Source organism: Anolis sagrei, chromosome 1, assembly GCF_037176765.1.
Source record: "Anolis sagrei isolate rAnoSag1 chromosome 1, rAnoSag1.mat, whole genome shotgun sequence".
NCBI classification, from domain to species: Eukaryota; Metazoa; Chordata; class Lepidosauria; order Squamata; family Dactyloidae; genus Anolis; species Anolis sagrei.
Genome location: NC_090021.1, coordinates 197,054,673 through 197,080,783, shown reverse-complemented (window position 1 = coordinate 197,080,783; position 26,111 = coordinate 197,054,673). Strand labels below are relative to the sequence as shown.

The 26,111-nt window shown below is 40.6% G+C and overlaps 1 protein-coding gene across 3 annotated transcripts in view; it reads left to right on the top strand.

Annotated features, from left to right (window-relative positions):
* CSRNP3 (cysteine and serine rich nuclear protein 3) overlaps positions 1 to 26,111 on the top strand; it is a 119,637-nt gene that overhangs the window by 81,557 nt on the left and 11,969 nt on the right. For all 3 annotated transcript variants that reach the window (XM_060778261.2, XM_060778271.2, XM_060778280.2), the window contains 2 exons: positions 2,721 to 2,891; positions 22,856 to 23,115. In XM_060778261.2, coding sequence (XP_060634244.2) covers positions 2,721 to 2,891; positions 22,856 to 23,115 — 431 coding nt within the window. The remainder of the gene's footprint in view (positions 1 to 2,720; positions 2,892 to 22,855; positions 23,116 to 26,111) is intronic.

The following is a 26,111-nucleotide window of genomic DNA, read 5'->3' as shown; positions in this document are numbered from 1 at the left end:
GGATGTGTCCTTAGATAAAATCAAACTAGGGGTGAATCATGGTTTTGGGTTCATTTGGGTTAACACATTTTTAAATGATTTGTTACTCCTATATATAAGCTATAGAATTGTCTCTCAAGCTATCTGACTTCTTGGCAGGGATTTGGACTGGATGGGCCATGAGGTCTCTTCCAACTCTATGATTCTATGATTTAACTGGAATAAAGCAGAAAGATGAAAACAGAAAGGTGTTTTTGGCTCTATAGATAGATGTATAGTTCACCTACAACCAAAGAGCATTCTGAACTCCACCAATGATGGAATTGAACCAAATATGGCACACAGAACTCCCACAACAAACAGAAAATATATTTCAGTGATTCCTTGGGGGGGGGGGGAATACTGCTTGCTTACCGTTAAAAATTACCTAGGGCCACCTCTGATCCCATCACTGAAATATATTTTCTGTTTGTTGTGGGAGTTCTGTGTGCCATATTTGGTTCAATTCCATCATTGGTGGAGTTCAGAATGCTCTTTGGTTGTAGGTGAACTATACATCCCAGTAACTACAACTCGCATATGTCAAGGTCTGTTTCCCCCCAAGAATGCCTCAAGAGCACCCCTGGGCAAAATCAACTATACTGTAAATGCTTACTTCACGTAATGGGTTGAGCCGCCCCTGGATGGGATGAATGTCATCTGGATTTTCATAGGCTGCAAATACAAATACCTTTCAGCAATATTTGTCTCATCTGGATGTGTCCTTAGATAAAATCAAACTAGGGGTGAATCAGGTAGATTTAAATTGCTGCATAAAAATGATAACTATTTTGCGTGTCTTCCCTAAGGTCCATTTGGATGACGCCTGGTTCTTTTTGGATATGAAATAGAAATGGCAAGCATTAAAAAAAACCCTATAATTTTATTTAAAACATAGAAAGGGTTGACTATTTAAGCAAATGAAAAAAAACCTGCTTGAGAATCCATTATGGCCATCATGCTGTGAGGTCATAATGTTGCCCAAAGTGGGTGGGGCTAGCTTTTCACTTCCCACTTTATGTCACAGGCATGATGTCCATCCTGTGTGGCATGAAGACAGCATGAGCAGGATTACAAAGGGGTTAGTGAGGTAAAGAAAGGAAGTCCATAACTCCCAGTTTACTTACTGTGCGATGCACGGAATGTACTGTGCTGTGCAGCAGCATAACTAACAAAATGAATGAATGAATCTGGCTTACACTACAATAACCATATCTGTGGCACTAGTATCCATGGTTTCATTTATCCATGCCTGATAAAATGTGCTCTCCATAAGCATTTATTAGGTTCTCCAACAGAATTCTATGGTATTCTTGGGTCAGAGTTGGCTGTTATCTGTGTTTTCATGTAACCATGTGAACTCTGGGGTAGGCTCTTACTTTATTTATGGAGTACAATGGTCCCTCGCTATTTCGTGGTTTTTCAATATGAACTTAAGAGCGTTTGTCTTTAAGGAGAGGCTGCCTCTGCGGATAAAGCTGGAGCCAAGGGTTACGTTCAAGAAGGGTTATGTACTGTGCAAGTGTGTGGGGAGGGTTTTTAAAGACTTAAAATAATGTATATTAAAATAATGTATAAATATTAAAATAAATATAGTGCCCCTACTTTGCGGATTTTCACTTTTTGTGGGTGGTCCTAGAACGAAACATCCGTGATAAGTGAGGGAACACTGTAATAATTTTTTAATAGGCTGATATAGGAATTGTACAATACTGACTAAAGTAAATTCTTTTACCAAAAATTACTATTTTAATCCTAAAGACATTTGCCTTTTTAAGGCTTAAAATAGCTTTGGATTCTTAAAAAAAGATATGTACACAGGTTCTTGCAAAGACTGTTCTTCTCTGAAGATCTATTTGTAATATATATGGGTGTGTGTGTATTGTTTTATAAAAAAATTAATATCACAATGAATGAATGTTAATATTGCCCAGAATTTGAATTAACCTTCTCAGATGACTAACATTAGGAAACATGTATATGTATTTGTCGTTAGCTGCCTTGATTCCTGGAGGTGGGGGTGGGCAGGATTTTGCTTATGAACGTGGAAGTGGGATTAGCATTTAAAAAATTGATTCTTCCTTCCTTTTGAAACATGAAGAGTCTTAAAGCAGTTTTGTGTGTGTGTGTGTCAGGAGCTACTTGAGAAATTGCAGGTTGCTTCTGGTGTGAGAGAATTGGCCGTCTGAAAGGATGTTACCCAAGGGATGCCTGGATGTCTGATATTTTAGCATCCTTGTGGGAGGCTTCTCTCATGTCCCCGCATGGGGAGCTGGAACTGACAGAGGGAGCTCAACCCGTTCTTCCTGGTTTCAAACCACTGACCTGTTGGTCAGCAGTTTTTCCATCACAAGGGTTTAACCCATTGTGCCACCAGGGGCTCCACCTTGAACATTAAAATATACTATCGTGTTTATCCCTCTCAGATATCTAGAATTTGAGTTCCTCTTTTAAGACGAAGTTGTGACATTTTCCATTATTGTTTCAGTGTTTGGGTTTTCTCTCTGTCCACTGTTTAATAATGTGGTTTGGGTCCAAATATTAAACTTTTTGTCAGTTCTTTTGTTTTCTGTGAAGCTTATTCACGAGAGACTGGAGTTTCTCTCCTAAAACATCCATTTCAGAATGACTCTAAAGACCTTGATTGCCTGGTCTGCAGTCAAATGTTTCCATGCTTCATTGCCCCTGTTTCTGTATCACAGGTACATGTGACAGCGCTGCAGCTATGAGTGGAATTTTAAAGAGGAAGTTTGAAGAAGTTGACGGATCTTCACCCTGCTCTTCTGTGCGGGAATCCGACGATGATGTTTCCAGCAGTGAAAGTGCTGACAGTGGTGATAGTGTCAACCCATCCACTTCAAATCATTTTACCCGTAAGTTTTAACATCATAGAGTGGAACACAGTAGAGATTTATCAACAATTGTACTCTGTGTTTGGTTCTTCCCCATCCCTTTGTTTACTTACCGTTCAACGTTGTTTGAAGTTAATTCCGTGTTCGACAATAGACTTTTGTGATGAGTATTTGGTTTGGCTTCAGAGGGTAGCTCATGAATGACAACTCCATGCCTGCTGTTATTTTATAGGGTTGGGTATGCTGAGGTTGGCTCCATTCCTCATCATGCAAAAGCCTTTAACAACAATTTTTATTGATTAGCCAGTAAGCCTTATCAAAAACAGACAGTGCAGACACAACATACAACATACATCTAGTTCTCTTAAAATAAAATACAAATATACAGGTAGCCATAGATATATGCATCAATCTATCCTCATCTCCCCTATACTGCACCCCAATTTGATCTATGTACTCCGATCTCCTTTAAGCAGCTTTAAACAAATAACGGGCAACTGCAAAAGCCTTTAAAGTAGAGCCACGTGTCTCAGTGAGGCCAAAACTGATTTTGATCTTTCAGGCAATACATGGTCAGAGACCGTTATATCATATTAAACATTTTGAACCTGCCAATGTATTCAGAATAGCAACCGAAACTCCTCAATGTGCCCCTTAGCTGTTCAAATATTTGGTGGGTAGACCTAAGGGACAGAGCCTTTTGATAGTGGTAGCCTATGAAAAGCCACCACAGAAATGTGTTTCCTGGATCCATAATGGTTAAGTCTTTTGCAAGTCTGTTGAACTCTTTTGTTTCCTGCAGGCGCTTTTTGGGGAATATTTTAAAAATGCTTTAATTGGATAATTTTAAATATTTTTATATTTTATATTATTTGGTTCCATTCTGAAAGCTGCTTTGGATGCCATGTAAACATTTATTGAAATACAAATAGTAAAATAAATATACATCAAAATAAATAAATTGGTACTGTAAAAGATGCTGTGATGCAGATGTAACAAGTTCTGAGGAAAGCTAATAGAAATTCTTGTGAATTGGGTTGCTGTGATTTTTCCAGGCTGTATGTCCATACAGCTTGGAAAACTCAGCAAACCAGTGATTCTGGCCATTTTTCGTGTGTGTGTGTCAGGAGCGACTTGAGAAACTGCAAGTCGTTTCTGGTGTGAGAGAATTGGCTGTCTGCAAGGACGTTGCCCAGGGGAAGCCCAGATGCTTTGATTTTTTTACCTTCCTTGTGAGAGTCTTCTCTCATGTCTCTGCTTGGAGAACTGGAGCTGACAGAGGGAGCTCAACCCACTCTCCCTGAACTCAAACCGCTCACTTGTCAGTCAGCAGTCTTGCCAGCACAAGGGTTTAACCCACTGCGCCACCAGGTGCTCCTGAAAGCCTTTGTCAACACTTCCTGTGAATTGTTAGTTTAGCTCAGCAGATGAGGAAACCTTGAAAAGAGGGGCTGTATTTGAACACTAAAGGGAAGAGGAGAATTTTTTTTGCCAGGAATAAGAATTGAGCTTATGTCACCTTGAATGAGGACTTTGAGGTTACTTGCAATAACTATTGAGCACAATATTTTTGCAAGCAAGTCCTGCACTTTCTGAGATACATGGAGCTTTGAGAGGCTGTCTATGTGCTGGTTGCATTATAGAATATGTTGTACTGTTGCTGTTAAATTTAAATTTTCAAGCAGTTTAAACCAATGTGATTATGTTTGTTGTGTTAATTTATGCTTGGTCCCATTAGAACCCATGGAAGTTGTATTCCTTATCAAACTAAATTGTGGCAACTTAATTACAATAATATTTAAAACCCGTGTAAGGGTCACTTCTATATAATGGTCTGATTCTAGATTTAGGTATGTGCTGCTGAGCTGTTAAAAGCACAATTTCCATCCCCTTCCTTTCTACTGCAGTCACTCCAGCTCCCAGGGGTACTGGGATCATTTATGGTGATGGAGGAGGGAGATGACCGTAAATTGGATGGATTCACTTTCAATGACCAGAGCCATTCTGTCCATGCAATGCAAATCTTGAATGTCTTGTTGACAGCCTGTGAGAAGGTGTGGCTATGAAATGTTAAGCGCATCAGCCTCTTTGTGTATTTGAAAAATGTCAAAAACAGATCACTCACATGCAGATTTGGTCTTCTAGTGCCACTTGCTGTTTCCTTCTGCTTGAAATAACAATTGAACAGTAGGAATTAATGGGCATATTGCAGTGCAATGCCATAAAAGATCCATCATTTTTGTTGCCAAGTCTCTGATTGACAACAGCAAAATGGAAGCAACAATGCTAGCAGGAAGATGAGAAAGTGAGAGGAGGATGTGGATCATAACTTGGTGGTAAAGGTCCTGTTTGGCATTGCCAGCTAGTGCTGAAAAAGCTCCATGTTTGAAACTCTGGGAAATTATTTATTTGTTTCATATCAAAAGCATTGCATAAATTAGAATAAAACTGATAAAAATAGAAGCACAAGTGGCTAAATATCTTTTGACCAAAAAAGAGGAACAGCGACCGCATTGTCAGTAGCTTTCGACAACTCTTCTGCAGTACATGATGATACAGTGAACAGATGCACAGTTGTTTGTTCTGCTCCACAGTCGCACAAGGTGGAGGATTCTTCTAGGTAGTGCCATTTTGCCAGGTTGTCTTTTGATCTGCCCACCCCACTTCTGAGTCTGCTCAGGGACTTCCGAGTTGCCCATTCTTGGTTTGCCCCTGGAGGAAGACCCTCCTGGGTGGGGGAGGGGGGCATCCAATTGGGATTTCCTGGTTTAGCTGCCCAAAGGAATACTCTTGCTGTTGCTAGGGGAAGGTTAAGAGGAGTGGTGATTCTCATGATACTTTTACTTAATTTGAGTCTACTGGGAAAAGGCTGAAAGCCATGCAGTGAGTGGCTTTCACAGTGTTCATCCTTATTTCTCTCACAGTCAGCAGCAACTTCCCGGCACACATCAGGGGGGCAATGCCAGCTTGCTTGTAGAGTTTATCAACAGGTGTAGGTTTAAGGCATCCTGTAATTATTCTGCATGTTTTGTTCAATGCTATGTTCACCTGCTTCGTGCAGGCAGACTTGTTCTAGACAGGGCAGGCATACTCAGCAATTAAGTAAGACAAGGCCAGGCCTGATGTTCTTATTAATTTTGGTTCTGCAACCCATGTGCTGTCAGTAAGTTTCCACAGGATGTTATTGCGGAAACTCTGGGGAGATGCTAGCAGAGAGTGTAGACAGTGTATGTGGTAGAGGTGTCAAGCTCCATCCAAAGTTAGGCTACAGGTGCTGTCATCTCTAACCATTGGCAGTCATGGCTAGGGTGATGGGTATTTGATTCTAAAACATATAGAATAACCTGGTGTGGGCAGTACAGAGCTAGATGAACAAGAGAACTTACTGATTTGTGTGTCTCTTGAAGAAAGGGGTGGTGATGAAGAGATGAAGTGGGTCAAATGTCGAGGAGGTCAATGCTCAGTGAGATATTTCTATTAAGAAGAGATGGGGAAGGGGACACAAGGTTAAGGAGGAAAACTTGGGAAAGAAGGAGAAAAGACAATCACATGTGGAATGAATTTGGCTGTGGAATATGATATTTCTTTCAGGAGAGTGGGGCAGGGCACCTTTTTGCTATGGCTGTGAGGTTGCCGGTAGAGAACAGCAAGGATGAAACTGAAATATAGAGGGATCCTTGAAATAACATCTGGATATAATGACTAGTTTACCAGGTGTGCTAAGATTTTAATGTGAGACTTTACAATCTCACATTACAGTCTTTATGTCTTTTATTTTTCATTTTATTGAAAACACTGGAGATGCATTTCTAAACAAAATACATAAATCCTGAACTACTCACCATTCTGTGTACAGAATGTACAGAATGATTATTTGAGGCTTTATATGTATGTACCAGCATCATGACATTTGACTGCACTTGTATATCATGGTACGTTATCATTTAGGGACTTGGTGATTCAGTCTTTTTTCTTTTGTTTTATAAGCAGGAACCACTGTTTATGAGTGTACGAGCATGTACAATGAAGCCAAGGACAGGAAAAATCTTTAGTCCATTTTGTTTACATTGTGTTATAAAGTAGTTCAGAACAGTACTGGAGAAGGCAATATTGTCTGCATCTTGAATTAAACACCTTTTCACACCAGCAGTGTTTTTCAGGTTGTACTGTGAAGTGGAATTTCATGTTCTGTTATTTTTTGAAGTACATGTACAATGTGAAACAAATTACATATTATATGTGGAAGAAAATGGAAAATGTAAGGCTGCTATGAACAATTTGCAGTATTGACAACTATAGGATGCAGGAACAGCTTCCCAGACTGCCTGCCTAGACAAAAAATTGCTTATTGTGATGTCAATATTTTGTGCAGATGAGCATTTGCCTCAGAAATGGCACAATGGCTCAGTTTCACCCCCCCCCCCCCCCTTTGTCTTATTATCATTATTGTATATGAACAGATGGAAAGAGAGATGGCAGCCATAATTAAGAATAGGGTTGGTTTCAGTGGTCACAACTTACATTTTCCTAATATGTATCATTTTAAAATAAATTATTCCATACTTCATTTCCATTCATTCACTCACATTCATTCTTCCTCTCTCTTTTTTGCTCTCCACCACATATACAGTCTACAAATCCAAATACCAGATATAGGTATTAATTACCCAAGAAAGGAAAGTCAGTGTGTTGTAGTGGTTTGAATTTTGACTCTGCCATAAATGACTTGGGCAAGTTACATTTATTTATTTATTTATTTATTTATTTACTTCCAACATTTGTACCCCATCCTTTTCAACCCCCAAAGGGGGACTCAGGGCGGCTTACATCGGCAACAATTCGATGCCAACACATACAGAATACATACACAATATATATCACAACATTACACATTAAATAAAACCTTTAAGTTAAAATCCATTATTAGCATTGTCAGTTCACATAAACGTTGCAACCGCTATCAAACCTGCTCCCCAAATGCCTGGTCCCAGAACCATGATTTAAGCTTCCTCCTGAAGGAGAGGAGAAATGGAGCTGACCTAATCTCGCTGGGGAGGGTGTTCCACAAACGGGAGGCTGCCACCAAGAAGGCCCTCTCTCTTGTCCCTGCCCAACGCGTTTGCGAAGAAGGCGAAACCGAGAGCAGGGCCTCCTTGGTCAATCTTAAAGTCCGAAGCAGGATGTAGAGGGAGATACATTCGGACAAGTAAGCTGGGCTGGAACTGTATAGGGCTTTATAGGTCAAGACCAGCACTTTGAATTGTGCTCAGAAATGAACTGGCAGCCATTTGACTCAGTCTGATAGTATCTGTTCTTATCAGATGATGACAAACACTCTCTGATCAAATCTGGCCAAGAAATCTGTGTGAAAGGGTCTACTTAGGGACTCCATAAGTTAGAATTGACTTGAAAGCATGCAACTATGAAAACATTAATTAGAATGGAAACAAAGTATTATATTTCAAACAGACAGTATCATTTGCTACCCACCTACCCCAATCACCTTAATATATTACACTTATATACATGCTCTACACTACAGCAGTGGTTCCCAACCTGTGGTTTGTGGACTATCAGTGGCCTACAAGAACATAAATACGGTTTGTGGTCTCACCATTACTACACTATTGCCTCGAAGCCATGTGACTATGAGAGCGACTGTTTCACAAAACCCTCTTATAGTGCTGAGGCAACAGGGATGTTGGGAGGGAAGAGGCTGACTACTCACAAAAGATTACTACTACCACATCAGCTCTAGATTACTAAATATGTTTTTTTTGTGGGCAAGCAGATGGCGACTACTGGACCGCATATGTTCTGTATCAGAAACTAGAGCTGATGTGATCTATCCAATGCAATTTTCTGAATCAGCACCCCAAGTAACCAAACTGAATCTAAAGATGAACAGAAACTGATTTGTAACCCTTTTGGTACAAATGCTGGAGAGTGCTCCCTGGTCAAAAAAAGATTGGAAACCACTGCTCAACAGTATATATCGTGCAGTATATTAGAACACAACTGACATCAGAGATTTGAAAGTAGGGTTGCATCTTATGTTTTATCCTGAATATATTAGCGTCTTCCATAAACTAGGAAACAAAATTAAATTGAATTTCAGTTAATATGCAAATAGGCACTGTCACCTGAATTTATTAAAAGGCTACATCTTTTAGCTTTGCTTATCCACTCAAGGCAAAAATCAAATGAAAATGAAAATAAAACAGCGTGGCCAGGTTTTCTAACCTTAAAACTATTTGCGTTACGGGATTTGCATAAGGCAACATGTTCCAGGCATCAAATTTGCTGCACTCGCAATTAAATAAATAATCTCTCTTCTTTCCCTATACTGTGAGCGTGTCAGGAAATAACCTTGGTGATGAGATGAGGGGAAGGAGAGCCGGGGAGGAGTTGGCGCTCAGCCACAAGCCCTGCCTGCCGCTACAGCAAAGCTGTTACTGCTTCAGAAGAGGGACTTGAATGGGAGCCTCATCTGGTTATTAAACCAGACAGTGGAGAGATATTTTTTCCCCCTGGGAGGTAGTTACAAACCTCAGGCACTGAAGCGATGTGAGCGCATGTGGCGATTGCATTTCAAAGCAGGCTGTGTCTTGAACTCCGGGGGGAGGGGGGAACGACGTGCCCTGCATAAGTGGACTGGAGCTCCTGGACTCCTTGACCTAGTCCCTTCGATTTAATAAGACTCCAAGTCAGTGCCAGATATTTTACCGGGAGGGCTGAGGCATTGGAGTCCTTGTATTCATGACTCGTATGCTGAAAGCCTTATCACACAAGGCAGGTGAACTGCAATTGCATCTGAATAACAGCACCTTCTGTTGGGGGATTACCACATGACGTTTTCACTCTTCTCTTGTTGTCCTATGAGAAGCTGTTTTTAAAGGACTGCTTCTTACTGATACAAAGGATTTATTATCGATTTCCATTCTTAATTCTATCCACCTGTGATGTCCTATGTGAAACCCCAGTGACGATGATTTGTCAATTTTAGATGGTTAGAGGATGTGTGGGTTGTTGTAGGTTTTTTCGGGCTATATGACCATGTTCTAGAGGCATTCTCTCCTGAAGTTTTGCCTGCATCTATGGCAAGCATCCTACGAGTTTGTGACCTCACAATGTCTGAGGATGCTTGCCATAGATGCAGGCAAAACGTCAGGAGAGAATGCCTCTAGAACATGGCCATATAGCCCGGAAAAACCTACAACAACTCAGCGATTCCAGCCATGAAAGCCTTCGACAATACAGAGGAAGTGTGCTTTGGGTGAGAGAGCAGTCCTTTCCCAGAGCCTCTGTTGCTACAAGGGTATGACCCTATGGCATGTTAACACCTCATTCTCTCTCACACCTATCATACCCATGCTGCAGTCTATGAATCAATTTTACTGTGACAGTCACAGACCAGGAGTACAAAGCATTAAAACATTAAAATCAGAGTGATTTTTTTGAAAAAAGAAAAACATTAATGTTAAGAGCACCGCAACTGAAGAGAGATATTGACAAGCTGGAATGTGTCCATAGGAGGGCAACTAAAATGATCAAGGGTCTGGAGAACAAGCCCTATGAGGAGTGGCTTAAAGAGCTGGTCATGTTTAGCCTGAAGAAGAGAAGGCTGAGAGGAGACATGATAGCCATGTATAAGCATGTGAGAGGAAGTCATAGGGTGGAGGGAGCAAGCTTGTTTTCTGCTGCCCTGGAGAGTAGGATGTGGAGCAATGGCTTCAAACTACAAGATAGGAGATTCCATCTCAAAATTAGGAAGAACTTCCTGACTGTGAGAGCTGTTCAGCAGTGGAACTCTCTACCCCGGAGTGTGGTAGAGGCTTCTTCTTTGGAGGCTTTTAAACAGAGGTTGGCTTTTAAACAGAGGCCATCTGTCAGGGTGCTTGAATGCAATTTTCCTGCTTCTTGTCAGAGGGTTGTACTGGATGGCCCACAAGGTCTCTTCCAACTCTAGGATTCTATGATTCTAAGAGCAATGATTCAAAACATTAAAAGCAGAAAGTCGCCAACACAGAGTCGTCTGGATCAGCTCTTATACAATCTGTAAGTATAGACACTAACATGGGTAAGTTAAAACATCATCCTCTTAAATCATCCACCATCATCCCCAATCTGTCTCCTTATTTTTATAGTAGCAGGACAAAACTTAGCCACCCTAAGAGTAATTGATGCTGTAGTCTAGGATCAGAGTACATAGGACTGGAGTGGAAAAGATTGATGTTGGAAAGCAGATAGGAGTTCTTCACTGTTATTTTTTGCTTTCTCCCATCTATGTAGGGATAATGCCTAAGCTTTCTTCCACAGTGCCATGATTGCAAAGTGTGGGGAAGAAGGAAGAAACCCCTGGTTTGAGGGTCCCCAACTGGCTTTTGACTGGTGCTGCATTGAGGCAGGAGGCCGCTTGCTTTTGCTCTCCCATCCCTCCCTCCCTCTCACCCTCTCTGAGACTTCTCAGAAAATTTTGGAGGTGGTAATAGGAAGGCAGCCTGTGTGCAATGATTTGGCACGAATGATACTGTAATCTTGGAACTGGTCCAAAGGTGTTCAAGAAAAGACAGCAATTCCAATGGCATTGCCTTTTTATAGACAATGCAATTGCAGTGAGCGAGGAGGCTCGTGCGCTAAGGCAGGAAGAAAGTCTGGCATATGCAAGTGTCAGAGTAAATCTTCCTATAATAAAGTCAACTGAAAGGTATTTTCTTGACTTCTGAGCTTTTCTCTCTGCCTAACAGTGCTATATAACGTCCTTTTCATTCACAAAAGATGAAGTGGGTACATGTGTGTGTGAAACGGACACACTTCAGCCAGCTGGTCAGTCAATTAATTCATTGTTAGATTTATTAGTCATTAAAATTCAGCAGTAGTAATGATGATTGGATTTGACATCAGAAATCTTTAAACTGCTATACAAAAAGAAAACAATAATGAAGCGAGGACACCCATGCTATTACCCTTAGCTAGCTATGGCTGCTCCTTAGAGATCTTGTGAAAAATGTCAGAAGGAATAATTCAGTTTGGTTTGTGGAAAACAAAGGTATTACCAAAGAACGTACTTTAAAAATAGGGAATGGGCCAGCGAGCATCATATATGTATATATGTGTTTGTGTGTGTGTATCTCCCCTATGATAAAATCTGATTCATGAGTCATGTTCATAATTTGAGGCTGCACTAGCAAGACCTGGCTTGCAAAAGTGAATGAATATCCCATGGTATCTTAGCCATCAGATACAATACGCCAGGTGCTTTTGAAGCAGTTTATCCTATTGCTTTATCTCGCACTAAGATTACCATATTATGTGGATCTAATGCACACCCTAATTTTGGCAAAGTGATTTAGCCAAAAAGGGTGAGCTCTAGATTCAAGTAAATAAAGTAATTTATTGTATTTGAGATCGAATTGCATCTCCCCCGGGATGACCAGCCAAGAGAGATAGGGATCAAGAAAGCGGGTTGTCTTCCTTGCTTGCCCCAACAGGTTGTCCACAACAGCAGTACTCACCAATTGCAACTGATCCAGTGAAATCCCACTCACAGAGTTGCTGGACACCTCGTTGTTGGCTTCTGCTGCAATGACTCCATCTAAGTCAACTCTTATGTGAGAGACCTTACCTGCAAACTGGTTGTCAAAAGCATCATAGCGAGTTACTGAAGCTTTAGCAACAGGCTAAGAGAGGAGGGCACCTGAACAGCTCAGCTGAACATGAGTCTGCAGACACAATGCGTGCAGAGAAAAAATGTTTTTTTACTGCGCATATTGCCACCTCAAAGGAGCAGAGGCGCCCTTTATACAGTGTTTTGTCACATAAAAGTTGAGTTTACTGCCATCTGCGCTCTAGTCATCATCCTTCCTGTTTCATTTCCCTGAGGGTCTCTGTATACCAGGAAGCCTGTTTTGTAATGGGATAGGACATTAGGGAGTGATTGTGTCAATAGCCCTGGTTAGATTCTGATTCAATTTATTGACCAGGAATTCAACAGGATTGTCGGTGATGCCTGGCATTGGGTCCTCTAAGGCCTCCTGGAATCTCAAACGATCAATTAGCCTTTGTTGGAAGACCATTTTAATAGGTCCTCTATCTCTGCAGGGGTAAGTTCTAGCTGTGATACTAGCTCTGACCAGAATGTGATCTGTTCATGACAACTCAGAGGTATTGATCACCTCTGCCCACAGATCCTGTGCTTTTGTGGCCCATAAACCTTCATAGAGCTGCTTCGTGATGCCCCTGTGGCAGCAATACTTTAAATCATAAAAAGATGAGACTCTAGGAGTGGCAGGCTTTGCAGGGCAGTTATAGTCTGCCAAACCACCCCGCCCTCCAGATCCCAAACCAGAGAAAACCAGAAGTGGCAATCTGTTCACTTTTGGTTCTGATTTGAAATGAAAGGGGCTGTTATATTTAGTTGAGCTGTAGTGCCCTTATAAAATTGTGAATATAGCTCCTTCAGGTCTTGAGTTAATGGATCTTGGCTAGGAGAGGACTTTGTTTGAGATTAGAGTTAATTGAGCTGGACTAGACACTATGATAGGATCACTGTAAATTGGAATTGAGTTGAAGGCCCAGAACGATAAGATGAAGGTTCAGTAGGAAGCTATCATTCACTATCATGCCCTCCAGATGCATTGCACTTTAATTCCTATCAGTTCATCACTCACATGGCCAGCTTCAGGATATCAGTGGCCTTTTCATACTCCAGAATTATAGCACTGTTATTCCACTTTAAGTACCATGATTTCATCCTATGGGATCCTGGGGATTGTAGTTTGGTCAAGGGCACCAAAGGAGAGCAATGGCTGAGAGGTCTAAAGGTCCAACCCTACACTACCAATCCCAGGATTCCATTGAATGGAATTATGAAAGTTAAAATGGAATCATAGTACTCTGGTTGTGTAGTGTGAACAGGCTCCTGGTTGGAGGATGCTGGTATAAGTCATGTGCTCAAATGCAAGAAAGAACAGCTCTATTTTTAGTCTGAGTGTTAAGGTGTCATGTGTGTTGTTACTTAGGATTTGCTTTTATTTAGTCGTAATGTTAGAAGTGAATTAATGTGACCCTCTTTAACCTGGTTTTGCTTTCCAGGATAGTTGTTATTCACCCCAGCACTTTTTAAAATGATGCCTTGACCTGGATTACAATGATTTATTGCACTTGACAGTTCTATCTCATTATACTTGATGAATACTTTGTGGAAAATCCACAGAGTGGATGGAGAATGGTGTTAATCCTTTTTTACTATAATGTTTCAGTGCGGTTTTGTGCATACATTAAAAACAGGGAAATAGGTTAGTGGTTTTCAAAATAGCACTGTTTTGTCTGCCGTGAGGCTAATATTCTAAAAAAATGATCTGCGCTGTGTGTTCTCAATCTCTCTGGTTTTTTTCTGCATAAGAATTTACCTCCCTCTAAAATATTTCTGTGTTGGTGGCAAATGAATTGCATTGCCCTCTTGGTTGTAAACCTGTGGGTAGTCCGCTGCGAAGCCATATGGCTCACATTTATTTTAATGTGACTCTGACATGAGGAGAATAGCTGAGGTTGCTGAGGAAAGTGCTTACGCTTGGATCTCAGCCAGCCAAAACTCAATTCGTTTATGTTTAGTAACTGAGTAACTTCTTTTTTACAGTTAAAATGGTGCTTGAAAATGATTAAAAGGCTTGGCACATCATTCCTGCTAAGTTTTGTGGAAACGAGGCAAAAAAATGCCTTCCGTTCCCAGCATAGGTTTATTTTTAACCAAGATGAGACTCCCCCCACCCCTGTGACTGTGGAATTCCCTGATCTATTTTTGGAAAGCTTGAAAGAATTTACCTTCGCAAGATTATCTATAAAGCACTTCCTTATAGGCAGACTATATTAAGGTCTCACTGGTTCTTGCGTTAGACAGAACGGATAGAGGTGGGCACCAGGAAATACTTTAGAAATACCAGATGCTACAGCAATGCTGAGGGTAATCACATGTGAAGGTTTAACACCTTGGAAGAGTTACGTTTTTTGGAATACACTTGCCAAAATTCCTCACTCAGCCTAGACAGTGGCTAGGTTGGTGGGGAATTGTAAGAGCTGTAATCCAAAAAAGGATTTTTCTTCCAACTTTGGAAATCATTTCAACTCTCAATTGATACTTTAAACTACTGTGGTGCTAGAAATGTGTAGACAGAAAGAACATTTCATTTTGGGGAGGTACTTGTTGGGGGCACTGCCCCTATTTTTCTCTGTGTGTAGCTGCACCCCTTCATGGCTCTATCTTCCAGAATGCTGAGGTTTGTAATTTGGAGGAGTGTCCTCAGATGAACTACAGCACTGGAAGACAATTTTGAGTAGCTCTTGAAACTACAAAGTGATGTCATTATGCAGCGTGGCTACACCATGTGGCCTGGAATGATTCCATCAGCCAGGCCTGTAGCCAGGATTTCAGCAGTACTAAAGCGATGATCCTCCGCCATCAGCTTTGCTGGACTGGCCACATGCCCGAATGCCCAACCACTGTCTCCCAGAGCAGCTCAAGAATGGAAAATGGAATGTCGATAGACAGCAAAAGAGATTTAATGATGGACTTAAAGCTAATTTTAATAAATGTAGAATAAACACCAAAAATTGGGAAGTCCTGGCCTTGAACACCCTAACTGGAGGTCAGCTGTTACCAACAGTGCTATGGATTTTGAAGAGGCACGAATAGAGGGAAAAAGGGAGAAAGGGAGAAACATGTCAAGAGGAAGGCATGTCAGATCAACCCTTGTTGTGACTGCCTTCCATCTGGAAATCTATGTCCTCACTGAACAACAGAACAGGTCTCCAGAGTCACTTTATGGACCCACCACTAAGACTCTACCCTTGGAAAAAACAATCATGCTCAGCCACAAGTGATTGCCTGTAGTAGGTACTCATTTGAGCTCAGTGAATTACCTTGGATACCTATGTCTAGAAAGAGGTAACTGAAACATCTTGCAAGGTGGTAGTAACTTTTATGAAGTTACATGAAAAGAAGGCAAGTGTGTTCATGCTTTAATTTGGTACAATGTTGTCACTGGAACTCCGAAAAATTATTAGAGGGTGACTCTGATGCCCATTCAAAAAACCTAATGTCTTCAGGTTCTGCTTGCATTATTGAGATATGTTTTGTGTTTAATGTCTAGATTTAACAAAAGACAGGAACCTTTTGCTTCTCATAGCTGGTCAAGGTGAATGCATCCAGAGAAGGTCAACTAAAATGATCAAAGGTCTGGAGACTGTGCCCCATGAGGAGCAGCTTAAAGAGCTGGTTATGTTTTGATTACAAAAGAGATGACTGAGAGGAGACGTGATAGCCATATAGAAAAATATAAAAGGATGTCATAAGGAGGAGGAAGCAGGCTTGTTTGGGTTTATAGGCTTGGCAGGGTGTTGGGCTAGATGGCTTTTGTGGTCTTTTCGAACTCTATTATTCTATAACTCTAATGGGATTTCAGCAGGTAGGGCACATCATGCCTGCTCCGTTAACTGAAATTCTGTCTTCTGTACAGTTCCTGAAAATCTAGAAGCCCTGTCCTTTTGGCATCTCCCCTTCCCAACATTTGGAGGGGTGATTGTCTTTATCTAATTTGATTCACTTGTTGCATGTGCAAATTGGAAATCACAGATCTGCCAAAAAAAAAAAAAACCCTCTGGTATCTTGTTAGAACAGATCCATCCCAGAATTGGTTGTGGTAGCTCATAACAGAGCCTTCCTTTCACAAAGGTTAGTAACAGCTACATAAATGTGATTTCTCTCTCACACACAAAAGCATCATGGAGGCTCGTCTTTTGTGCAGCTGAAAGCCTGCTTCCCTCCCTTGGCTGCCCCTTGTTGCATTAGGTCAGAAATATAATAACAATGTTCCAGGTTGCAATTAAAAAAATAAAAGCAAGGAAATAATGGGGTTAAAGTCATATAGGCCCCCTGTGACATTGTACTTGGCTATTTATGAACCTAATGAAACAGGCTACCCGGAGGTGTAAATGAAACATACATATTATAAAGAAATCCACACTGCAGTAAAAAAAAAAGGTGTGATTTAGGAAGATATTTTAGTTCTCTTTACAGAGTTTCAAGAGTAACTGTAACTGATGCTTAAACGTAATTTTGCTTTTCTGCAATAATTTTATGTACAAAAATGGTTCCATCATAGATTGTTATCGTTTTGGATAAACCTAGACTGGTTTCAAATTTGTTTAGTTTTAGATGTCTTGCTAAAACTTTTCATCTTGTTGATCTGCATGGTTTTTGGCTAAAGATAAATTTTGTCATTTTCTGGTTTTTAGGAATCCTTTGTTCTTAATTTGTTGTTTTGATTTTATAATATTTATGATTGTGAGTCATCTCTTTAGTAACTATATCAAGTTAAAAATACATTCATTAACGGTAGAGTGGATGACCTATAAGATGGAGCATTCTTGATCAAAGTTGGGGAGGCTGTGATAGATATTCCAGATGTTGAAGGATGTCAGTTTTCATCATTTCTGATAAGCTCGTTCAGCAGTAAGGAAAATGTGTGGTAGGTTGTTGTGTGTTTTCCGGGCTGTATGGCCATGTTCCAAAAGCATTCTCTCCTGACGTTTTGCCTGCATCTATGGCAAGCATACTCAGAGGTTGTGAGGTGCTTCTGCAACATGGCCAAACACACAACAACCCAGTGATTTTGGCCATTGACAATACAATGGGATGGTAGTTTGTCAACATCTTAGAAGGTGACAGGGTTACCACCTCTGCATCAAATTGTGTAGCTTTATATTGTGGAACAGAGGACAATGAGCAGGAATTGCCAAAGAAGAATGAGATTTTCATGATATATACAGTTTTTGCATTTTTTGCCCTAGGCTGACATGTTTAATAAAAAACATTTTAAAATGTCTCTTTTGGCAGTGCTTCTTAAACTGCCCCCACTTACCCCCTTCCCCAAAGTGCAACAGGATCTGGTACAGCGTTTGTACCTATTGGCTCCAGTTGTTTCTTTCTTTCTTGGAAATTTTATAAGGACTGGTAGCAGATATTTGAGAGAGTAGTTTGAGGCCACGGGACCCCCCCCCCCCCCCCACACACACACACACTTTGAATACCATTATGCAGAAAATTCTGCGGCATATTCTGGATTGTACACAGATGAGTCTGTTAGGCTTCACTCCTTTTTTCTCTCCTGAGGGTGTATCTTGGAATTTTGAATGACAAAATGATGGTTGTGGGATTCTGAGAGTTGTAGTCCAAATGATGTGCCCCTCTCAGGTTCTTCTGAAATGCACATATCACTTCCCTGTAGTACACCTGTAGATATAGGTAAAGATGTGTGATGGTGGATAAGCAGTCTTAACTACCATTAATTTTTCTGTAGTATTTTCAGATTATGTCCTGGATAACTTTGGAGCCCCTGAAGATGATGTTCTCCAGGACAACGTTTGAAAATGCAGCTTCACTTTGGGCCTCCTGTCCAAGTTACATCCTCTTTTCAGTACCTCTATAATTCATCCCATCAGAAATAATAGGTTGCACTATTATACTCAGTTTCACATATCAATGCAAATGCTCTCCAGGACAATATCTGAAAATGCAGCTTCACTTTTTCACTTTGAGCCTGCTATCCAAGTTACACCCTCTTCTCGGTACCTCTATAATTCATCCCATTGGAAATAATACTATTATCTTCAGTTTCACATATCCATGCAAAGTCTGGGAGAATATCCTCCACAGATATGGGGGGGGGGGGGGGGGGAGGATCATATTGTATATTGATGTTTGTGAATCTTTTCACTGACTTGCTCTGTTTCACTTCTAATAACAAAATCTTCACCTCGTAACAAAAAGATTTTTGGAGCCTATGATGACAAACTCTGGCATGGATGTGTAGCAGGAATAAGGGGCTGAAGGCCAAGGGACTAATTGCCTGAAACTGTTTTTAACCAACTGCATGCCTCCTATTGTGCCAATGATGTTAAAATGTATGGCTTCATTTTACAAAGACCTGTCAGCGTCTTTTACAATGGCTTCACTCTCTCTTTCTGCCTGTTACATATTTCCCGTCCTACCTGTGCAGCTGTCACACCTAAATTGTGCAGCTATAACTCATCATCTAGTTTTCTCAGTCTTTTACTGCCATGTACCAGTAAATCAGAAGGGCTGGTGTCATATCTTCAGGCTTCAAGCTGCTGCTATAAGTGTGGCTCATGTTTTGCCTGATAGAGCAAAATACAACTTGCTTCTATAAGAAACAAAAGAAATGCACTTGCAAGTTCCATTACGGAGCATCTCAAGCTTGCTGGGAAATAATCACTCCATATTGAAAGAGAGCACTAAAATATGTGGTGTTCCTTCAGTTATCATTGGTGAGAGGGTGATTCTCCCCAATGCTTCTTCTTCATCCTGGAAAGAAGTAACGAGCGGAGTGCCACGGGGTTCCATCCTGGGCCCGGTCCTGTTCAACATCCTTATTAATAACTTAGATGAAGGGTTAGAAGGCATGATCATCAAGTTTGCAGACAAAGCCAAATTGGGAGGCCAATACACCAGAAGACAGGAGCAGAATTCAAAACGATCTTAACAGTTTAGAGAGATGGGCCAAAACTAACAAATGAAGTTGAACAGGGACAAATGCAAGATACTCCACTTTGGCAGAAAAAATGAAATGCAAAGATACAGAATGGGGGATGCCTGGCTCGAGAGCAGTACGTGTGAAAAAGATCTTGGAGTCCTCGTGGACAACAGGTTAAACATGAGCCAACAATGTGATGCGGTGGCAAAAAAAAAGCCAATGGGATTTTGGCCTGCGTCAATAGGAGCATAGTGTCTAGATCTAGGGAAGTCATGCTACCCCTCTATTCTGCCTTGTTTAGACCACACCTGGAATATTGTTCCAATTCTGGGCTCCACAATTGAAGAGAGATATTGACAAGCTGGAATGTGTCCAGAGGAGGGCAACTAAAATGATCAAGGGCCTGGAGAACAAGCCTTATGAGGAGCGGCTTAAAGAGCTGGGCATGTTTAGCCTGAAGAAGAGAAGGCTGAGAGGAGATATTATAGCAATGTATAAGTATTTGAGAGGAAGGCTTTTAAACAGAGGTTGGATGGCCATCTATTTGGGCTGCTTTGAATGCAATTTTCCTGAATTTCGGGGGGGGGGGTGAAGCCCCTCAAGCCCCCCCCCCCCCCCCAGCTACATGCCTGGGGTCCCTATAAGTTAGAAATAACTTGAAGACACATAACAAGTAGAAAGGATGTCCGACGTCACCTGAATTTTGGGTTGGATTTAGTTGGTTCAAGTTAATTTCTAGGCCTGATTCCCTAGGATCTTTTTGTCTCCTGAATCAACACATATATAATAGTATAAACTTTGAACTTAGTTGGTATGTCATGTAATGATATAACCTGGTTTCATATCATGAGTTAGTAATCAGTAATGTTAGAATGTAAAGATTGGACTGAATATTAGGCTCACAATTCTTTTTGCCAAAAGTATGTGTATCATTGAGCTTAGCTTAATCATGTAACCTGTCTGTTCGTCTCTCAAACCTTCCGCGAAAGAGCTAGAATAGGTCAAACACCATATTAAGTAACTTTCCCATGAGCACATATTCCTGCAAGCACAGGATTCCATGCTGGCAATTCACAGATGAGTTGACGGTGATGAAATGTCAAGTGATGTTGATGGATGTGCGAATGAGCTTTGGCTGACACTTCACATCATGGGCCTAAATGTGACACCGTTGTTATCAGAATATCTTGGGTATTTGGTTTTCATCTCACAGGTGTAACAGCAGTGTAAGCAACCTAGTTTAGGGTAATAAACCTGCTTATCACATCTGACACCTAGGCATTTTGAGACCCCGTCATTTCAAGTTGAGGTACATGTACATGCTGCTTGGTGGGCTTATTCTACAACTACTTGTGCTACAAATTTCTTTCTCTCTGTTAGTATCAAAAGTGGTACAATATCCCTTTGCATACTAATAAACCTGCTTATCACATCTGACACCTAGGCATTTTGAGACCCCGTCATTTCAAGTTGAGGTACATGTACATGCTGCTTGGTGGGCTTATTCTACAACTACTTGTGCTACAAATTTCTTTCTCTCTGTTAGTATCAAAAGTGGTACAATATCCCTTTGCATACTAATAAACCTGCTTATCACATCTGACACCTAGGCATTTTGAGACCCCGTCATTTCAAGTTGAGGTACATGTACATGCTGCTTGGTGGGCTTATTCTACAACTACTTGTGCTACAAATTTCTTTCTCTCTGTTAGTATCAAAAGTGGTACAATATCCCTTTGCATACTGATCCAGGCAAATACAGCTATGTTTTTGACTTCTATCACAGGTAGCTCTTGTCTAGCACAATATTCTTTTCCTGTGTTGGTGTAATTTTATGGCTCTAAACTGTCAAACATACTTCTGAGTTTCTAATGCTTTGGAATGAAAGAGCATTTTTGAGAACAGCTACTCGGGCAGGAAGCAAATTATTGTTCTGGTCGAAATTTTCACATATGCCATGAACTGGTGCTTTCCAAACATTTTGGACTATAGTTCCCATAATTCTTGATAATTGGCAACCCTGGCAGGAGCTTGTGGAATATGGTATCCAAAGAATCTGAAGGGCACCAGTTCATATGCCTCTGAAAATTGTTATGTAGTTCTCTCTGGGGAAAGTGGGGTATATGAAAACAAGGAATTGATTTACTTGGGAGACAGATCTAACCATCATAAAACTTCCTTGTTGGTATTCTTGCAGCCATTGGATCATCCAAAAATCAACTGAAAAAGAGATCTGTGAATGATTGAAAGTCTCCTCTATTATTATTATTATTATTATTATTATTATTATTATTATTATTTGTTGTTGTTGTTGTTGTCATCGTTGTCGGGGGAGTGCAACAGGAGACTGGATTCCAGTCAATTTTGAGCAATGAAGCTAAGCTGTGGGAGTTGGGGAGTTATTTTGAAGCATAAGTGTGGCAGGTACTCTTTTGAAGCATAGGTGTAGCAGGTAGCCTTTTGAGGCAGTTAATGGGCAAACCATTAAAAACAACAACAACAACAATAACAACAACAACAACTTTATTCCTACACCCTGCCAAAATCTCCCCAAAAGGACTCAGGGTGGCTTAAGAATGGGACAAAATGCCAATAGACACAAATACAAAAGAAGCCATCAAAGCAAAAACATTAATTATAATAAAAAATAGTTAAATAAGTAACATAATAAATGTAATAAAAATAATAATAGAGTAAAATAATGGAAACGTAATCATAGGAACAATAGAATAAAATAGTAAATGTAATAATAAAAATAGAGTAGAATAATAAATGTAATAATAAAATGTAAGAGTATAAAACAGCAGCATTAAAACTCAGTCTAAACAATACTCAACAAAACCAATTGCCAGGAGTACAAGGGGCAAAAGAATTAAATGTTCGAGTTTGTAGGCCACTAAAGGGATTGGGGTCCTATATGTATCCCATGGGCTGCACTTTCCCAATCTAATCTATTGCATTAGGCATCATCTCCAAAACCTTCTCAATGCAGTCTTGGACAGAAGAAAATGTCTCTTTTAAAACGGTATTAGCTACCACTGTTTTTGAGAAAATACTATTAGTAACCACCATGTTTTTTAATAAACTTGATAGGCAATCTACTACGCTATCATTTGGAATAGACTCTTTAACCTATTGGGATGCTCTTAAATAATTAATTTAGCCAGTTAATTGACTAAATGTATCATGATGAATAGTTTGTGTGTGATGATAACAGGAGGTAGAAAGCACAAAATGACCTCGTCACCGCTCCTTCAACCAAAGTAAGGGGTGAGTGAGTGAAAAAGTCAAAGTGCTGACATTATTTCTTTCCTCCTCTGAATGTACTGGTTTCCCACTCAAAATGGTCTGCAGCTGCTAACCTGATTGTATTGTAAAGCTCTATGAAATGCTGGGAATGGCTTTCTTTAAACATGTCACTTGCTTCCTTTTTAGCCTCCTCGATTCTGAAGAGGGAGAAACGGAAGAGGACCAAAAATGTCCACTTTAACTGTGTTACCGTCTACTACTTTACGAGAAGGCAAGGGTTCACGAGCGTCCCCAGCCAAGGAGGGAGCACCCTGGGCATGTCCACCCGGCACAACAGCGTGCGCCAGTACAGCCTGGGAGAGTTTGCCATGGAACAAGAAAGGCTTCACCGGGAGATGTTACGAGAGCATCTCCGGGAGGAGAAACTGAACTCTTTAAAACTTAAGGTAAAAACAGGGCAAAATATATCTCCTCTTGATGGCATGAGCGGGAACAGTCAACTTGGCACTTCATGGCTTTGGCAAGGTTGCACTGCCACTTCCCGAATGTCTGTAATTCAGTTGTCCCAACCAAGCTGGCATTTTTCCTATTTTGCACATTAAGTTGGCAGATTTTTAACAGGGTTCCACTGGAGCTCTTTAAGACAACAGCTTACTTCCTGCTAGGCAGATATTATGGCAATTTGTTCCAGCCCATTGAAGCTACCATTTTAAATGTTGATTAAAGACAGCTAAGCAAGCTGCTAGGTGTGGAGTGCTCTGTGCAAGAGATTTTGGCCTGTTGTTAAGGAAGTACTTTCTGTCCCTTTGAGTCATCATAATATGGAATCAAGCTGCCAAGGAAGATATAATTAGGTGTACTTGTTCTCTACAAAAATATTTTGTGGCTTTTTTTTTTTTTTGCTCTGAACTCAAACTTTTCCTACAAAGTTTTGCTTTAAGCAAGTTGTTCACAAAAAAAATTCCTCTCACTACAAATTATCCCACAGTAGTTCACCATTTTCTTGCTGGGATACCTCAGTGTGTTGAGATACAAATTTTCACCAAGGGTGAGAATAAATATTAAGTATCCCTTATCTAAATCATTGGGAACAGAAATGTTTTAGACTTTTAATCTTTTCAGATTTTACAATATTTGTAAGTCGCTCCAGTTAATAGCCTGGCTGCCGCCTGTTGTACCAATGAAATTTCTGAACTGTCTTCAAGGGCAGCCCCACATAGAGTTCATTGCAGTAATCCAGTCTGGAGGTGACTAAGGAATGGACCACCATGGTCAGATCCGACTTACACTGTCTGATACATATTTTTGTGTCTCAAGTGTTTCTGGATATATTTGACTAGCTGATTCCAAAAAATTGTTAGGCTGTGTTACGATTGTGTACTGTATACTGTAATTTTAAAATTGGCAATGAAAGATTGAGGTGTAAGGTGGTCTTTTTCAAGATACTCTGTTCTATTCCTTCCTCAGGAAAAACTGATGAGCATGTTGTGCCATACTTTATCATTCATTGAGTGTTTTGGGGTCCTCTGTTCCCTTAGTCTGCCGTTAAAGATGTGATGTGTGTCTCCTGATCCTTTTAAAAATTCTCTCATGTGGGGGAAAGGCAGCTAACACACACTCCTTCCTTACATGTTTACTATGCTCTCTTTTAAAATGACGGCAAACAGCTCTAGTGGATGGAAGAATTGGCATTGGGTCTTCTCCCACCGAAGGCAGTGTCACTCAGAATCACTGAGGTGTGAATGATTCCTGCATCTATTTTTCTTTTCCCTCTCTCCTCCCCTTCTATGCTCCTTCTCTTTGCTTGGCAGTATTTTCCATAGTGGGTAATTCATAGTGCTCTGGAAAGTGATGCTCCATCATTCAGGAAATAATTTAATTCCAGATGCCGCTTGGTCCCTTCAGCTAAGCTCTGATAGCCCAGCAAACAGAAAGGGAATCCTCTCAGCCTGAGTTGGTGAACAGTCTTTCCAGCTATGAACAGTGAAATCACTCCAAAGGTTGTGGAAAGCTGTAAAGCTGATAGCCATCTATGTAATCCCCGAGTTGATGTAAACATGAGATGTTCCATGATAATATCTGCAGGGCCATGCCTACATTTGAATGAATATTTTCTCGTGGGGAATGTATGTTTAGTATCAGCTGGCATATCCTAGAACTGAATATGGATATTTTCCGGTTTGCCAGCACAAGAACAAAAGTCCTTCCAGAATTTAGGCTTTTATTTTATTATTTTTATTTGTGAATGAAATAATTATTTAATGTATCATGAGCCTCTTGATTTTTCTGCCAACATGAACATAAGTTGCAAAATTGAAATGAGAAGAACCATGTAGCCTGTCTGGATTTTTAGATCATGGCTGGTTTCAAAGAAAATTTACCCCAGTGTACAAGGTAGATCTTAATAAGTCATAATGGTTGGGTTGGAGCCATAATCTTTCTTGTAATCAAGCCCTCTTGAAATAATGACAAACAGGCGCACAGGATCAATTAATGTTTGTCATTATTTCAAGAGGGCTTGATTACATGAAATAATTATGGCTCCAACCCAACCATTATGACTTATTAAGATCTACCTTGGACATTGGGGTAAATTTTCTTTGAAACCAATCATGATCTAAAAATCCAGACAGCCCTTCCACACAGCTGTATAAAATCCACATTGAACTGGATTATATGTGGACTCAGATAACTATGCTAAAGTATCTTGCATGTTAAAAGTGAAGATATTAGTATCCAAAACCCAAACCAGAAAATATGCAGAGCCCTAAACCAGTAAACAGTCCTCTCCAAACCCATATCCCAGGAACTGGTAGCATATTTGTCCACATTGGCTACAACGTTTTCTTTCCTACAGACTTGGCAAGGATTGGTAACCAGTCACTTAGGGACTAGCCCTGGCCCACAAACTAGTCACTTCTTGATCGGTAGAAGAACACATCCTCATTAATTGTAGTGGCTGATCCCCGCTGAGATTTGGGGGATTTGGCTGGAGAAACTATATAGCAACATATCTAAGGTTGTTACATATATGTAAACATCTTAATGAATTCTGATTCTTTTTTTAAAACTCAAAAAGCTTCCTGGCCTTCTAGTGGGCAGTTTGTCTTGTTTTTGCATCTCTCTCAGCAGGCATGTAAGGGGGGGGGGGCTTGAGGGGCTTCAGCCCCCCCCCCAAATTCTCAGGGTGGTCCGCGAGAAGGCCTTACTGGTACATTATTTAAACTGTTATGTTTATTCATATCATGATCTGATCACCATGCTCAATATATCCCATATGCATGGGGGTATTGGGGTAATGATACAAAAGGTTTGCTAGGGCAAATCCTCAACCCCCTCCCCCCGGAATCAAACTCAGCCCCCTGAATAAAACTCAGCCCCCCGAATCAAACTCAGCCCCCCCAATCAAACTCAGCCCCCCCGAATCAAACTCAGCCCCCCC